This window comes from Ictidomys tridecemlineatus, chromosome 5, assembly GCF_052094955.1.
Source record: "Ictidomys tridecemlineatus isolate mIctTri1 chromosome 5, mIctTri1.hap1, whole genome shotgun sequence".
Classification (NCBI taxonomy): domain Eukaryota; kingdom Metazoa; phylum Chordata; class Mammalia; order Rodentia; family Sciuridae; genus Ictidomys; species Ictidomys tridecemlineatus.
This window is the reverse complement of record NC_135481.1, coordinates 24,884,929-24,903,730: the sequence shown is the minus strand read 5'-3', so window position 1 is coordinate 24,903,730 and position 18,802 is coordinate 24,884,929. Positions and strand designations below refer to the sequence as shown.

Below are 18,802 nucleotides of genomic sequence, written 5' to 3'. Positions count from 1 at the left end.
TACCACATGGTTGGATGTTTTTAAATAATACTATTCTGTATTGCTAAACAAGATTTTTCTGGTCTTTAAATTAGTTAATTAATATTAACTAGAATGTTTCTGCAAAAAATATCTTTAAAGCCAAAGTATTTTGTATATCCTAAAAAGAAACAACTTTTCTGAGAGACTTAATAGGAGTTAATCTTTGTTAAGTGCTTAATAAACATTATAAAGATATTGTATTAATGAATATCAATCTTGATTTGTGTCAGAAATTCATATTTTTCTTTTCAGTCTTTCCCCCAAAAAAAACAAATTTTCCCCATAGACATCTTAAGAAAAATGCATAACTTTGTTTTAGTGATTTGGGGGGAGGCATTTTGATATTAATGTTTGAAGTTTGAAAAAATTGTGATTACATTTGCCTAAAATAGGAATAAAATCATGTATAATCGTTCTTTTCCTTTTTACCTCTGAGAACTATTAATAAAAGCACTTTTCATTTGCCAACTGCTTTGGTGTAACGTCCCTTTGGATTCAGCCAGTGGTTGGTTTATGAACTTTGGATAAGCTTTCTTAATAGAGGATAGTTAGCCAAAATATCTTCAAGTTTATTAAAAATATGTGTTCAGGTTGCCATGCACAGTTTTAGAGAATGTGAGAGATAGATTTAGATGGGTAATTTAAGTGAAATTACTTGATCCATAATAATTTCCTTGCCACCTGCCTTTCAGATGTGAAAATATTTTTCTCTTGTGTCGGAGTCTAAATGAAACAGTCTGTTTGAAAGTAGTACGTGAATGTGTGTGTGAAAGAGAGCATGCTCACATGCGAGCATGCACGCACACACGTATAAGTTTAGTAAAGTTAATTATGCAGGACCCCAGAAGCAAAGAGACTATAACTCAAAATTGTGTTTAGATTTTATTCTTTCAAGAGCACAGATCTCTCTATTACAACATTTCTCTTTGTTCTATACTGAGAGGCGGGTGGTGAGAACAGCTTTGATGGTATTAAGTATTTCCAGGCTTATGGTAGATGGCATAACTGGTATAGTAGAGAAGTGTGGCTTGAAAATTGATAGCTTGTGCCTGATACAGGTCAAAGGTGACTTATATGTTCTTGAAAAATGCATAAAGAGATGATACATTATTTTAGTCCTCTGAATCACAAGACCTTACACTTACCCACCTTTTGTTTTAAAAATTGTTATTCTCAAATAATTATTAGAATTATGAGAAATATTAGTCCCTAATTCATTTTTCTTCACTAAGAAAATTATGTGATATATATATTCTCAAAAGACTGTAAATACATCATCTTCATATGTATTGGGAAATGTATGCCTATCTGCTTTATAATAAAAATTAGCATTTTTATTAATAATTTCTAAGTGAAATGTTCTTCTTTACTTGTGTTAGGAATTTTCTATAATATTCGTGGTAATTAAATTTAAACTCTTTAATACTTTTTATTGATTTGAGATGATAATACAGATTAATATTTTGAAAAGCTGGAAGTTTACATGGATTTTCATTTTTAACATCTCGTTACAAAAAGAATGAGAAATGAGTAATCCTAAATGGTTCTGGTCTTAAACAAAATGTCTTTTTCCAGTTTTTATTTTTAAGTTTTCAAGTTTCTTTTATATATTTGAATGTTTATGACCTTTTAATAAAACCAACAGACTTGCAGAAATGACATGTTGGCCAGAGAGGAAGAAGAGCCTTTTCATATTGTACTGTTGGAAGTGTAACAGAATGGAATCTATATATGCAAAAAAGAAAAGCCAAGTTGTTCCTTCTATTTTTCCCATTAATTGAAGAAATTTATATTCTGTCACATGTAAACTTTGTGTGATTATATTATGTATCATGTTGTGTAGGGTATTAATGTGTTTGTGATAAATAGGGAAATTAGAGCCATTTTGACATTATAACTTTTTCAGTGTTTAAAAAATACTAAAGAAATAGTGGATTTCTGAGGGATTTTTATTGTTATAAGAACACAGCCTGCATTCATTTCTCTTATTGATATAATTAATTATGTCCTTTATGCAGAAAGGTAAAAAGTTGTAAAGGTCAAAGATAGGAAAGTTGGCAGACGGAAAGGACTCTTTCGTCTTTTCTTTTCCTCAGACTCTGGAGTTCAGTCTGGCTCTGGTCTAAGCAGCCTCCATTTTTCTAGGTCTTGAACTAAAGAGGCTATAGACCATTCGAGGTATAAAAAGTTTATGCACAGTGGTCTTTAGTTGTGTCAGGATTATTTTAATCCTCATGAGAGCCATGACAAAATCCCAAATTATAAAAACTTAAGCAAGAAACACATTTTGAATATTGAGCTTTGGATGGAATCTGGAGACTAAGAGACAGAAACTAACAGACTGTAAGGGCTACTCCAGCCAGGAATTATGCGAAAGACTTGGTGTCACAGCCACTGTCATTTAGATGTTACTATCCTCAGTTTATAAATAAGGAAAATGAGATTCAAAGAAGTTAAGTAATTTGCTCAACTTCCACCCAGTTAGTAAGTGCTAAGGTTAGAATTTGAACTCTGGACCATCTCCCAAGACCAGGTTTTCTTCTTATGTCATCCAAGGACAAGTAAATTAGTCTCTACGATTAAAAAAAAAAAAAAAAAAATGTGTCCTTACTGCCACTTGTATTAAAATATTCTACAAATATGTAACTTGGAAAAACACTAGACAGTTTTATGAATATATTTTGCATATATGATCAGACTAACATGAATTTATAAATTTTACAAATGCTAATTGGTGGGATTTATCAAGCAAATTTTTATTAGTTTTTGCTTAAGATGCAGAACTTAAAACTGTCCTATGCATGTTAAAAAAAAAAGTAACAAAAACTCAGGAAATCAGTAGTTTTCCTCCTCTAATGGGATTCACAGTACTGAAAATTGGTATAGCCATGGTTTTGACACCTGTCTGCCCGTGTAATTTGTTTTTTCATCAGAATTAGAGTAGCAAGGAAGTAACTAAAATTACATTACAAATTCCTCTAAGACATTTTTCAAATAAACATTTTCAGTTACTAAAAGCACAGAAGCCAGTGTGAGTCTATATTGAGCTACATTTTTGTTCTGCTGGTAATTCGTTGCTAGTTAACACAAGAGAAGAAAGTACAGTTATTTCAAATTTCTAGACTGTGCACCTAGTATAGTTAAATATAATATTTTTATGATAGAGAAAACACGAGGTCATGTAGAGTTTCCTGAACATGGAATGCTAAAGACATGAAATGACAGGGACTTTTGCATTGACCTATTTTGTTTTGTTTTCATTTATAAAACTTTCTGAGACTATAATATATGAGCCCAAGAAAGTTTTCTTTCCTTGATTCAAGCAGGTACAAATACCCATGAGTTAAATCTATAACTTTTGCCAGGAAATATGTTGTCACTCACTTTAGCTTTATTAGTGGTTTTTGTTATCGTCTTTTTGCTGGAACTGAAGCCCAAGGCCTTGTGCATGCTAGGCAAATAAGTGTTCCGCCACTGAGCTACATCCCAGCCCTTGTTAATGTTTTTGGAAGACAAACTTGTTTCTTTCCTCTTGTTCATAAATTTTTGGGGGGAAAAATAGGAAATCAGGTGTTATTTTGTTGTTGTTGTTGTTGTTGTTTTTTTTAACAGTGCTAGGGATTGAATCCAGGGTACCACATATGCTAGGCAAACACACTCTACCATAGAGCTATATCCCAGTTCCCCTAATTTTATTTTTTTTTAAGTGAAGGTAGCTAAGCTAATCATACATTGATTATTCTTAGAAAACTAGTTTCAAATGCTGTCCCTTAGAAATTCTAGTTTCTCAATGAGAAAAAAAAAACAACAAAAAACAAAGTTGTGATTATTAGGGAAATAATAGAATTCAGAGTCAAAAAAAAACAGTGCAATTTGCTTAATGACACTAATTTAAGATTAATAAAAATATGCCTGGTTTATGTGAGGGAATTTTCCTCACAATTAAAGATCAATAATAGTCAACTGTGCTTGTTAATACAGCAAAAACAGTAGTTGAATCTAAGATGCTTTGAACTGAGAACTGGAATTTTTATTTCTTATTGTTACCAGAGGGGAAAGTTTATTTTTACCCCTTATTCTATCTGGAAATTTTGAGGAAAAGATAATATTGGACCTTTTATTTAGGAAACTGTTCAACATATAAACATTTATTTATCCCTTTTACCAGGCTAATTAGGTGAAAAGAATCTTGTGTGGAGACAGCTTGTGTGTCCCTGACTCAGTCTTTGTACATCAGACATTTGCTTTATGATGCCTTGTGGTTTTAATTCTTAGGGTACTTTTATTGGAACTATCTAAATATTTCCTCCTTCGACTTGGAATTACCATAAAAACTCTAGTAGCCAACTGACTTTATGGCAATATTTGCTGCTTTTACATAATATTAAAATAAAGCATTAATATGCTATTGATAATATATTAAGTTAATATTTAATCAAATATTAATATGTTATCACTTAAGTTCTTAGATATTGGGGGATTCTTAAATTAGACTCCCATTTTACAAATGGATTTAAACTTTTATATCATTTTCTTTGTTTGGTTTTATGTTTTCTATTAAGGAAGGAACAAGGAAAGTAGAAAGACAAAAATTTAAGAAACTAAAATTTTTACTATTTAGGTTCAAGATTTTTTAATCTGAAGGTATACATAAGATCATTATCCATATAAAACAGTGGATTCAAAGTGATCAAAAAATATGTAAGAAATTATTTTTAGGAAATGTCTTTAATTTCCTCTAATATTGACTTTAGCACTGTTATCTGAATGATTAGTTGCTAAAGCAGAATTTTTAGTTACTCTTTTAAACAGCCCTCCCCTCTCTGTTGGCTAAACAACATCTTTACTAAATTCAGATCCTAAAAAATTCAGACATAGAAGGAAAATTATTTTTGTGTATTACTATGTGCAGAACTTTCATAAGTTAATCAGCAGTAATTTAAACACTAAAAAGCAAATGCTTAAAATAATTAACCTAATTTTTCTTAGTTCTTGTACTGACTGAAATATATACATTTTTAAAATTATATATCCATAGGCTTAATTAAAGTTTTTTTTAATTTATTTTTTAGTTATAGATGGACACCACATCTTCATTTTACATAATGTGGTGCTAAGGATCAAACCCAGTGCCCTACACATGCTAGGTTCATGCTCTATCTCTAAGCCACAGATCCAGCCCTTAATTATAGTTTTTTAATAGAAGTTTTGAATGAGGTTGAGATTTCCTTTTTTTTTATTGATCTAAACTTTTTTTCTTTTAGGTTTTAAGTACTCAGCTAGATCTTGTAATCTTTTTATTGTTCAGAACAAAGTGTCATGACATAAAGCAGTATTCCTGAATGTAATATCATATTTTCATCTTAAATTTATGATGATAAAGGGGAATTAACCAAATGATTTTGTTTTATTTATTATGTTGTTTTATTATTACATATACTTATTTTGGTAAGTTGATGTGAATTGTGCTGAATTTATTATTTGCATAGACCTTTCATGTATTAGAGGTCTCTATGTTAGCATGTTAGGTCCATATTAATGATATTGAACATATTGAAATTTAAAACTATTACTCAAACCATCTTGACAAGAAATAATAAAAGTTCAAACAAAATGAAATCTTGGTACTTCTTTGGAGCATATCCAAAAAAATGAACACGCCCTTCCTTCTTTACTCCAAATTAGGTGACAGTATTCCCAAATGTTTGTGAATTTTTGGCTAATATTCGTAGGCCTAAGAGCTTACAAGACTTCTGAATATTTCTTTCAAAATAATTTTTTGGAAGGAATTGAAATTAGTAGTTATTTATTAAGATTCATCTCTGCAGTGGATAGGTAAATCATAATAGATATAAAAGAATCCCCCAAAAGAGTCTCAATAAGGGGCCTGGGGTTGTGGCTCAGAGATAGAGGGCTTGCCTAGCATGTGTGAGGCACTGGGTTTAATTCTCAGCACCACACATAAATAAACAAATAAAATATAGGTTCATCAACATCTAAAAAAAAATATTTTGAAGAAAAAAAAAGATTCTCAATAAGAAGAGCATATCTCCTTTTTTTCTTAATGGAATTTGTCAGCTGCATTTCCAGAGCAGGATGGATTGGTCACACTTGGCCTTCTCTTCCACCCTCTGGAGGCATCTTGTCTCATTTTTTTCTTTTTGTTTATTTTTTTCCAGAATAATTTTTTAAACAGCTGAGTAAGGGAGAGTGTTCTATCTTATTCAGTATACAATTATAGTAAATATATGCTGCTTAATAAAATAAAAATTGAAGTTTAGTTCCTATGTTTTACTATCCACATTTCAGGTTGTTCAGTAGTCATGTGACTATTGGCTACTCTGTTGCACAACGCAAATGTGAACATTTCCGTTATCACAGAAACCTTTATTGGACAGTGTCATCTAAAATCATTCCTCTCATGTTCTGGGAAGGGCCCTTTAATTAGGATACATAGTTATCCTCACATACTGAGGAAAATACCATCTCCTCATCATTTGGGTCATTTAAAAATACCAGGGACCACACAGGTTATGTGCCTTTATCTTTTTTAGGTAAGGTTTGTTTGCATATTCTCTCAACAATTATCAGAAAGTCATTCTTTCCTGCCTCATAGGGACATTTCCAATATATAATTACAGAAAGGATGCATTGAAATCAAGAACACAGTGCACAACAACTTTAGATCAAGAATGGCTTTGCCCTAAATTTGGGGTCATCCATATATCTAAAATAAGTGAATCATCCAAACAGGACAAAAAGAAATGTCTTTGCCACTTTGACTCCAGTTGGTTGTATGTACTAAAACATTCCAAGGATAATTATGTAATCATTGTAAAGAGTAATTGTAAATATTCATTCCTAAAGTATACTATTCCTTTTGGAAAGTTAACTTGGGGTTGGGTGGAATGAGGACATTCAAGATGTTGATATGGGTTTGTTCTTTTCAACCAGACTTAATAGTGATGAAAAGGAGATATCTGCTAGATTTTCAGTTATTTTCTTTTTTAATATTTATTTTTTAGTTGTAGTTGAATACACAATACCTTTATTTTATTTATTTATTTTTATGTGGTACTGCGGACCAAACCCAGGGCCTCTCACTAGGTAGAGTGTTCTACTGCTGAGCCACAACCTCCCCTTCAGTTATATTCTGTTTTTTTTGTTTGTTTGTTTGTTTTTTTCGGCAGGTACAATATCTATGTTTGTATTGTATGTGGTACTGACGATCGAACCCAGGCCGCACGCATGCCAGGCGATCGCGCTACCGCTTGAGCCACATCCCCAGCCCCAGTTATATTCTTTTAAATTAAAAATGTCTGTTCACCAGACACTCAAAATTTCTCTTAACACCATTTTTTGAGGAGAAAATGTAAATGCTTGGGAAAAGCAGTCCCATTATAGCTGCCTTGAGCCTAGATTTCTGAAATGGAGACTACAATTCTAAAGAAAATTTCTATCTATGATGTTTTAATGGAACATCTTAAGGTACTAAATTGAACATTTCTCTCTTGTATTTAAAGTAGTTTTTAATCATCTTACAGCAGACATATTCCTTTCTTAATTCTAAAATTGTTGTGGTACAAAATCATCCTTGACATTTGAATGTATGATTAGATCATTAACTGGCCCGGGTTGGGGGGGTTTGGGGAGGGCCAGGCAGGGAGCCTGGCATCTTTGTGCAGGTGATCAGATGACATAAGCAGTCTGGTTTTAATTTGTGGCCAGTACTGATTGTAACTAGGAGAGACTTGCTCTTTTTGTGGAATTGGCTGACTATTTCCCTACATCTGGAGTTAATAAACTCTTTGAGACCACATCAGTTGCGCTTTGCCACAAGAACTCTTTGATCTGAAAAATCGAGACTGGCACAACTGCTGCCTCGAAACATTGCATCTGTGTTTTTGCAAGCTATGGTTAAGATACCAAAAGTGGAGTTAGAATTTTTGTTAAATGGGTGTCTTTGAGAACCATTTATTTCAAAGCATTTTTATTACGATAAAACTTTTGAATTTGTTAGAACCTAAGTGATAAAGTAGTTTAGGGTTTTATTTACCATTTTTATTTATAATATCTTTTTTAAAAACTCATTTTTTAAAAAATTTTATTTATGAAGCCTAGCAGTAAAAACAAACTTTACCTCTAAATGAGGCCTGTTTTTTCCATACAGCTTCAGAATTTTCTTGTAAGGGTAAGCAAGTGTCTTTCTCTGCTGTGTGTGATTTATCTTGTTTGTTTGTTTAGTTTGTTTGTTGTTTGTTTTGCTTTCCGTGACTGCCGTCAATCAATTATTATATGATCAGTATATTCTGTATTTAGCAGTTTATAAATCAGTAAAATCAAGTGTGTCCTTTACTTCCTTTTCTAATTGCAAACATTTTAAAAATTTAAAAATGTATGTGTGTCATGTATGGAACAGAGTGATTAAATGAGATTAAGGATGAAAAAAATGTAAATGGGCAAATTATGTTGAAATTTAAACTGAAAATTATGGAGGGTTTTTTTTTTTTCCAATAACACTTCAGAACTTTCTCACAGTTACCAAGTGTGAGGCTTACCTGTTGTTTCTGTCCAAATGGAATTAGAGAATTTTGTATTTCATACTTTCAGATCAAGGGTGGTATGTATAGTAAATGCACATTTGTGATAAAAAGTACATCTTCTGATGCAGTCTTCTAAATTTGATTCTGATTTGTATTTCCTGGATAAATCTATAGATGTACTCTATCTTTTGTTGTTTGTGGTTTCAGCGTGGCTTGGGGGAAATCTATATACAAAGGGACAAAAGACTTCTAGTTGTGGCTAAGATTGGAAGCTAAAACTTGATTAAGAGAAGATAATCCATAGTTCCTTTCCAGAAAACTTTACCTGCCTGTTGGCCTGTATGATACATTCCAAACACACTTACGAATACCCAATTCTTTAATTGTAACACAGTCTTTTATGAAATAGCTTTAGACTACAAAAATACGTATAATATATAATGAACAAACTTTTATCTGCCATATTCCCCTATCTAGGGTCCTTCTGGATAATTCTTAGGAATATATCTTATCCCATACTTCTCAGGTACCACAGATGTGTGTTTTTACCTCTGGAATGTGAAAGGTAGGAAACAAAACTAAATGCCAATCCATTAAAAAGACACTCCTGTGCTAGTATTATCAGGACTACTAAGAAGAGTTAAAATGGGCTTTCTAACCTTTCATTTAGGAGAAGTTGTGTGTATATAAGTAGGGTCATATCAAGAAAAACTGTAAGAATTGAACAGGGGCAGTATGTAGCAGCATAACTGCTTCTGTTAGGATGACCGAAACATGATAATATTAGCTAATTCGTGGTGACTACTTACTCTGAATAGGCACTGTGCTGAATATTTTATTATGTGTATTATTTTATCTAATCTTCCATTGGCCCCTGTATTTGCAGTTACTGTAAGCACCATTTTTACATATGAGGAAATTGAGTCTCAGGAAGGTCAGGGTAACTTGCCAGAGGCCTTTACAACAGTTAGTGCCTCAAAGAAAGACCAGATTCTTGATAGTTTATGCATATATAGTAGTTTATGTAAATAAAAAATTTAGCTACCATTTTAATATTTCTTAACTTTTTTATCATTATTATTATTATTACTATTTAGAAGTATAATGCTTGAGGTAACAATACACAATTTGTAGAAGCACATGAAGTCAAAATCCTTCCTAAGTCCTGAGGTGTAACCATTGTTAAATTTCTCATGTGTAATTCCAAAATTTTTCTTTATGTTAAATTTCTTGTTTTATTCCAGAGATTTCCTATGCTGATACAAATAAATATGTTTGATTTTATATATGCTCCCATAATTTTAATGTTACTTTCAGTTAAATGAATACTTTGAATTTTTATTTTTCAGTGAAATTTAATTGAGTGTGCCCTTAACAAACTAAAACAAAATAAATTATTTCATAAGCTACTTACAATAGCTTACCTTTCCTTTCCCTTCTTCCTGACTTCGGGTTTACTTTACAGACCATACATGACTTTAAATGTTGTTTTCCTTCTTGGTTTCAGTAGTTATGAGAATGGTGTGATTGTGTTTGATCATTAATATTTTTTGACTGCCCATTTAAGTTTTCCAGAGGAATACAAATGTTGGTCATTTACAAATTCAAAATGTTCATAGTTCCCTTTTCTGAAGCAATGGTATACCAAAGGAAATTAATGCTATTCTAGCAAATTAAATGAGGTTTTTATGAAAGAAATGCTGAAAGTGTACTTGAAATTAAAGAATTAAAACTCTTCAGCAGAAGTTGTTGTTTTTTTAAATATTTTTTAGTTGTTGATAGACCTTTATTTTATTTATTTCTATGTGGTGCTGAGAATCGAACCCAATGCCTCACATATGCCAGGCAAGTGCATTACCGCTGAGCCATAGCCCCAGCCTAGAAGTTGTTTTTAATTAATTGCTGACACTACCAAGTTAGAGAAGTTTCTGAACAACTGTGTTAGACCTTCCACAGTTGACTTTTAATAGTAACAAAGGATAAAAAATGAATCCAATTCATTTTTATTTTATATCATGCTCTATGTTCAAAGGACATCTGTTTGTTCCACCAGATTTTGAATCTTGAGCTATGTGAAATTTGTGTTTTGTTATCCAAGTCAACACTTAGAACTTTTTTCATCCATCTGGTATAATTGTCACATCGATATGCATTACATGGATATTCAGAAAGAAACATGTAGTTAATCAAGTTTGATGTTATTTATGTGGATTTAGTTCATGTTCTTTGTATTTGTAGTAGGCCTTTATAAGGATTAGATGGCCTTTTTAGATGCTTGATGGAAAGTGGAACTCATCTTTTATAAGTAATACAATAGTCATTTCTATTTTAATTAAATTTCTTGTTTAATTTTAAGGTGTATGCACCATCCCCAAATTCAGATGATTTCAACCGTGAATCTCCTAGTTATCCGTCTCCTAAGCCACCAACCAGTATGTTTGCTAGCACTTTCTTTATGCAAGGTAAGTACTACCAACTAGTTGTCACATACAACTGCAGTCATCTGTATATTAGCTCATATTTTAAAGTGTGGGGAAAGACAATATCTTCATAGGAATTCAGACATTATTTATCTAAGTATTTTTTGGCTGAGATAAATTAAAATTTAGGGTTTTTTTTTTTTTGGTTGTTATTGTGTAGTGCTGATTATCATTAATTGCAATTCAGTTGGATTATTCAGCAAATCACTAGAGTACCCTTTCAGTATTGATTGGATTTATAAAAGACTTAAATTGAGAAGAATAAATAAAGGTGCTCTGACTTGGCTTTAGAATTTAAAAGTATGAAAACTATTAACAACTCTGGTTTGTCGTTTAAAATTACAGGTTCATATCATGCTTAGAACAAACAATATAAATAAAGAGTGAATATCAGAACAGAGTTAAGACTTGTTAAGAAAGAAAATGTGTTGCATTTCCTTTAATGCATGTCTAGCAAATCATTTTTATTTGGTCTCCTGTGGTTTGTGATTATGGGAAGCATATATATGGGAGCAATAAATTATTACATAAGTGGTTCCCTGACTATACTGTGAGTGAAGTCATTACTGACACGTTTAATTTGAAGGCTGACTGTAATATGGTCATTATCAATTACTTGGGTCTACTCTTAGAGAAACTTCATTGCAGTTTAAAAATGTCAGATACAATGTACATTGCATGTTATGAATTAAGAACATTTTTTGTATTTTTATGAGTAAGAGTATGCCATTTAACCAAAAATTAAATCCAGCCTTTCCACCAATTCGGAATATTTGTCTTGTTTGATGTGGATTTACGTCTTCTGAGGATTTATCTAATGACCTATTGTAGTTTAGATAACTTTTTTCCTTCACTATTAAACTTATTACATCTTTCTGTTGATTTGTTGGTACTGGTGATTGAACCCAGGGGTGCTGAGCCACATCTTTAGCACTGTTTTTTTGTTTTTATAAGCATCATCAAAATAAAAAAATTTAGCTAAGGAAATTTTAATACTTTTCTTTTTATCTTAGATGGGACCCACAATTCTTCTGACCTTTGGAGTTCATCAAATGGGATGAGCCAGCCTGGTTTTGGTGGAATTCTGGGGACCTCCACTTCCCACATGTCTCAGTCCAGTAGTTATGGCAGCCTTCATTCACATGACCGCTTGGTGAGCTATTCACACATGACAAGGTTGCAGCAACATCTTGTCCTCATTATGTTTCTTTTGGATTCCAAGTATACAATTTGATTCTGCCAAAACTTCTAAAGTTTGGAATGTTTCTGGACTTATACTATTTACCATGACTTTTCAAAAAGTAAATGACCATAATAACCCTATTGAACTAACTTATAATGCTCTTTTTGATTGGTTGTAGTAGTTGTTCAGTGTATATGCGTAGTATTCAGAAAATAAATTTGACCGATCGTCTCTCTTTGCCCCATTTTCTAGAGTTATCCTCCACACTCAGTTTCACCAACAGACATAAACACAAGTCTTCCACCAATGTCCAGCTTCCATCGTGGCAGCACCAGCAGTTCACCTTATGTTGCTGCCTCACACACCCCTCCCATCAATGGATCAGACAACATTCTAGGTGAGCTTTTGGGATTGGCAAAAATTCCTAAAAATCTTACAGGTGGGTTTTCAGTGAACCCCATATTATCATGTATTTTTAGTATTTAATTTAAAAGTGAAGAATCTTTTCCTTTTTGTTAATGTGGAAACTAGTAAGGAATGAATTCATTTTTACTTTAGCTTATTAAGCACATGCAGAGTATTGCTTCCTTGATGGTGGTAAATGTGTGACAACAATAATGCTGAAACAGCATACTTTTCTACTAAAATTTTTAATTTGTTTCTCTTCTCAAAATATCCAGGAACTAGAGGGAATGCTGCTGGAAGCTCACAGACAGGTGATGCACTCGGAAAGGCTTTGGCATCTGTGAGTATTGGTTTTACATATTATACTGAATGAATTCTGTATTGCATATTTTACTGAATGAATTCTGTATTGCTAAATGCAGTGATTAGATTTTATGGACAATGAGTATTAAGTGTAGTTGTAGCCATCAGCATCAGTACTTATTTAGAGCTATTCTGTTTTTATTGATTCATTTCACAAAAAGTACTTTATAAGAATTTTTCCAAGATGGAAAATATTTTTATATTTTTGGTGTGGGAGGAGCACTAGGGATTGAACCCAGAAACCCTTAACCACTAAGCCACTTTATTTTTTGAGACAGGTTTTCACTAAATTGCTAAGGGCCTCACTAAGTTGCTGAGATTGACTTTGAACCTATGATCCTCCTGCCTCAGCTTCCCAAACTACAGGTGTGTGCCACTGCACCTGCCTATCTATATTTTTTAAAACGAAAATAAAAATCAGCCATAGCTGAGTGATTCAAAAGTTAGGAAATGAGAGCCTTTTTTTAAAAGCCAGATTTATTGAAGAACTCATGCTAAACGAAGTAAAAATAATAAAACTGATTCAAAGGGATTTTATAGTTTTTTGGCCCATCCCATCCCATTTCACCTCTAGTACTAGTCATGCTAAGCAAGCACTCTATCACAGGGCTAACTCCCAGCCCTGTAATATTTTCTTGTTCAAATACATTTATCAGTTTAGTGAAAAAGCAATAGTTACATTTTAATATCTGACTCTGAAATCGTTAAAATTAAAATTTCTTCTTTTGGAATGATAAAATGAGAAGTGAGAGCATTTATCAGTAATCCATAAAGGTTCTAGAACTAATTATTCAAAAGAGGTATTCTGCTTTATACTTTGTTAAATTTCTCCTTAGGCATTTTTTTCTCTTCTTTTTTTTCTTTTGAGCAGTATCTTTCTATAACCCACACAATTGTCTTATATTTTCTGTGCAGTGCAATTAACTCTTCAAACATATTTGTTGCTGTTCATAGGGAAGGTAGAGTACTTTAATATATGAGTAGTAGGAAGCACTGTTGAACATTTAAAGAGGTAAACCTCTTTGGGTTGTTCCTGTAAATTAGCCTTTCTCTATAGCTAAGTTCAAGCTTCTTGAGAAATTAAACAAGTTAAATTTATCTGCTAGATAGTAGAACCCCACTCAAAATGGCTGCAGTAAATATTTCCTGAATTCAATCTTGGAACATTTGTAATAATAGCATGATAATAACAAAACCCACAAAAAATTATCAGCTATAATTTGATTGTTCTTTAGGTGCCTGGCACTATACTAAGCATTTGCATGCTTTGTTTTATTTAATCCTCAAGAAAACCCTGCAAGGTTGGCATTATTATCCCTATGTTACAGCTGAGAAACTAAGGTTTAAAAGGTTAAGTAACCTGAGCCCAGAAAGATTAAGTAGCTTGCTCTAGGGATCACAAAGCTAGTAAGGGTAGACTCATATACATTAGAACCCTGATCTGACTAGGTTTCCTAACTACTGCTGTGTATGACCAGGAGCAATAGTGCTACAGTGACTGAGTCTTAGAGAGGTAAGAGTGAATATTATAGAGAATTGTCCCAATTTTTTCTGAATTTATTCCCACCAGAAAAATGTATATTATTCTGTAGTATTAAAGTAAGGGTTTCCCAGGTGTTTGATTGGCTTGTTATATTCCAGTAAGATATTTCACAAGTAAGAAGACAAATAACAGGGTTGGGGATTTAGCTCAGCTCAGTAGCCGAGTGCTTGCCTAGCATATGCAAGGCCCTGGGTTTGTTCTTGGATCATACTCTGTGGGGATAAAAAGAGGACAAATAAAATTTGAACTTTTAATATTAAGCAAACTTTAAAAATACAATGTACATTTTGACACCCCCCCACACCCACAGGGTTTTTGTTTGTTTGGTTTGGGATTTTTTTTTTCTTTATTTTTATTTGTTTTAATTAGTTACACTGGTTTTGGTTTTTGAAACAAAAAGTCTATGAAGAAACCTTGCCATAAAATCAGGCAAGAATTTTTGATGTTCTTAATGGCCCTTCAGTCTCATTTTTAGTTACCCTTCAAGTCCTTGAACATCTTCTTAAAGTGTGAACAACATACTAGCCAAACTAGGGTGGCATTTGAGAAAGAAAATCCAAAGTCTCTGTATGGAAGCTCAGGGAAAAAATGTTTAATCTAGTTAGTGGGTGGGCTTTGGTTGTCATGGAAACTGAGCTCTGTCATCCTGTGTTGTTACTAGGCAGGAGCAGTCAGGTCATTCCATAAATCATTTCTGTCATAGCTGACGGTGATGCATTCCATCTGCTCCATCACTACATGCTATAGTCTACACACTTCATATCCCTTCCTTCAATCCATCTGCTACCTCCTTCCTTCCCCACGTCCAGACCCCTCCCAAATACATTCTTTCTGTAACTTCCTCCACAGACTCACATTCACTTTAATACATGTTTAGTACTCAAAATGTACTGAAAAACAAAAACATTACATTGTCTGGGGATAGAAAGGATTAGAGCAGATGAGAAGAGGAACTTAATGAGGATTACATTTGAGAATCTAATATGCACATCAGAATTTTATGTTAAATATTACAGATCTTTGGAAATGGTGACCATGACTATTTTGAAACTTTTCAAGTTCTTTAGAATGTAACATTTTTAGCATGGCACCTAGTTTTAGGGGAAATAACACCGAGCAGTTGCCACTGGAAGTTAATTCTAGTTCTCCAATTGTCTGATGTATGTCTTAGAAGGTCTTTCATGTGTGAAACATCAGAGGGTACAACCTTTGTTCTTCAGTTTAGGTATTAAAGAGCTTGCAGAATACTGTGTGATTAAACATGTAAGGCTAGATAATGCATTTGCAAAGGTTCCTTTATTTTAGGTTTAAGCCTGGATAATTGTGGTCTTAATCTCAGGATAGCAAAAAAGAGAATTGTACATGAAAGTATTTACACAAAGTTCCCAAAGCCCTGTGGATTATGCATTAGTTTAGATAATAAACTAGGGTAGATAGAAGGGAAGGAAAATCTGTGTATTCGTGCCATTTCTAATGTGTTTCCCTGAACATTTGCCAGACAATAACCCTTTAAGATTGTGCCCATGGAGAGTTATATAGAGCAAGAAACATCTGGTTTATTTCAGTGCCTAATACCATATCAAAACACTTGGTCTTTAATTTAGAGGAGATCAAACAAGAGGACTGTTTAACTTTGTTGATTATATCAGACTTCTTTGTGATAATTTATGTTTTGATTTCTACCTCAGAGCAAGAGAGGGGGAAAGTGTGTGTGTGTGTGTGTGTGTGTGTGTGTGTGTGTGTGTGTGTGTGTGTGTGTGTATGTGTGTTTTAATCTGGATAGTTAAATGGTCAGTAGTCTTTAACAAAAGAAAAGAAAATTCCTGGAAGTTGACGTTTAAAAGTAATTCATGAAATAAGTTTCTTTGTTCCTTAGACTCAATAACATTAGCATAATAAAGATTAACTGAAATGTGCACTGTAGTGTTTAAAAAATTGGGCTCACAATTTCAGGGTTGGGCCTGGGCGCTCTCCATTGTTTCCTTTTTGTCCGAGGCCCTTTTCATTAGCTCCTGGCTTATTGGCACCCTGCTGATTGGAATGGACCATGACTGATAGGAGGAGGAGCCTCATTTGTTGCAGTAAAATGAGGCATATTACCGTTTAAGCCTGGCAGAAGGTATTGAGAGTTATTCATCATTGGTCACTTAACAGTATGAGGACCATGGACTGCATGCAGAATGAGTTCTTACTTTTGTGTTTATGCTGGAGACTCTAAATCACTCCCTCTCTCATTTTGATGTTACTGACTTTTTCTTCTTTTTTCTCTTCAAACACCAGTGTTAGAGTTCTGTAAGGCCAGAAAATACGAAACAAAATACATTCTTAATTTAGGATGCACTTTGCCAAATAAAGTCTAGTGTTTAGAATTTCTGAAAGTAGCACAACAGTTTTTATAGAATAAGTATAATTTGTTTGTATTTGGTAATACAGTAAACCTGCACAGATAGTTTAGTGAGAAGATATGTGATCCAAATGTTGTATTATATCTTTTTAAGGTTTTATTGCTCCTCTTCTCCCCGCATATTCTTTTGAAAGTAAAAAAGATAGGAAAAATCCTCCAACTTGCCAGCCTTTTTCCTATCTATAAGTTCAGGAAAAATCAACAATAGTTCTCTCTTATCACTTTAATTGGTGAAGTAGAACAAGCAAATGTGACAGGTGAAGGGAAAATGGCTTTTATTATATAAATGGAGAAGCTGCTGTGGGGAAGAAATACCAGAAGGGATATGTTTTCATACTGGATACATTTTTGTTACCACTTCTCCTGTTTATACAGTGAATTTTTTAAAGCTCCTATTTATACAGTGATTTTTAAACCTCTTTTACATATAAGAGCAGCACATTTTGCTAAGTCACTTTAAGGTAATGATCTTACATGACTTTACGCTACAATCTCTGCCTTCTCTGACATAATAGGAGGTGCAGCTAATTCTTGACATGTAAGGGCAGAGTTCTCAGGGAAAATAAGTGTTGATAGTCCATTTATACCCTGAGCAAGCCCCTACCTATCTAATAATGTGATATGGACAGTCTATTATTTTAGCACTAATTTCTAGATGTAGTGGAACCCTCACCACCACCTCACCATTAAAACTGTTACCATAAAACTGATTTGAGAGTTAGGGATATAGTTTAGTGGTGGAATACTTGCCTACTGGGTTCAAGACCCCACCACAAAAAAAACAAACAAAACCTTATTCAAAATAAAGTCATCTGTATATAACAAAGTTCTTTTTCTTCATCTGGTATTTCTGTCACTGCTCCCCATTACATAAATACTAAGACAAATGCTAGCATTTAAGGAGTCCTGCTTTTTATCAGTAAGTGTTATACCAAATTTCATGTGCAATTTTATCATTCAAATTTTTTAAAAAACATTGAGAGCCTACTTACACAAGACACTGGCAGGCAGTGATTGATTCAGTGTTGAACTTTATAAGATCTCTGCCTCTGAGATAATAAAGGAGGTAAAAATGACATGGAAATGGGGAAGTGACATTTGAGCTAACCTTTGAGGTAGTGTGGAATTCCACCAAGGAGAAGTTAAGAAATAAACTTTGTGAAAGTAGAACAAGCTATGTTCAGAAAATGAAAAAAAAAAAATATTTTGTTTGGATAATAGAGTATGTAAGTTTATAAGTAGATTACAGAGTAGAAAGATATTTTTGTTACCAGATTATGACATCAAATGTTATTTTGTACGCAACAGGAAGCATGGGATTTGGTAGTTCAAAACTGTGTTCCAGGGCTGAGGCTGTAGCTCAGCGGTAGTACACTTGGCTGGCATGTGTGAGGCACTGGATTCGATTCTCAGCACCACATATAAATACATAAATAAATAAATGCCTATCAACAACTTAAAAAAAATTTTTTTTTTAAAACTATGTTCAAGGAAAATAGCTCAATTAAATATGGGATAAAAAGAGGAGTTACTAGAAAAATAAAGACATCCCACTTGAGGGCTAAAAACCAACAAGTCAGGCTAGTTTACATGGAACTAAAACTTTTCTCCCTCTTCATCTACCCACATCAGTGTTATCAGCTCTTCCCTCTCTTGCCAATATTACACTCAGGATGTTTTATAAACCATTATTGCTAATTAAAGGTATAATTATGTGAATTGTTTGTTTGTTTTACTGGGGATTGAACCCAGGGGTACTTAACCACTGAGCCACATCTCCAGCCGTTTTTATATTTTATTTAAAGACAGGGTCTTGCAAAGTTGCTGAGGCTGGCTTTGAACTCATGATCTTCCTGCCTC

General features: G+C 33.2%; 1 protein-coding gene across 18 annotated transcripts in view; it reads left to right on the top strand.

Moving 5' to 3' along the window:
• Positions 1-18,802, top strand: part of Tcf12 (transcription factor 12) — a 354,335-nt gene that overhangs the window by 287,454 nt on the left and 48,079 nt on the right. For all 18 annotated transcript variants that reach the window (XM_078049563.1, XM_078049565.1, XM_078049562.1 and 15 more), the window contains 4 exons: positions 10,921-11,026; positions 12,058-12,197; positions 12,480-12,624; positions 12,908-12,972. In XM_078049563.1, the coding sequence (XP_077905689.1) occupies positions 10,921-11,026; positions 12,058-12,197; positions 12,480-12,624; positions 12,908-12,972 (456 nt within the window). The remainder of the gene's footprint in view (positions 1-10,920; positions 11,027-12,057; positions 12,198-12,479; positions 12,625-12,907; positions 12,973-18,802) is intronic.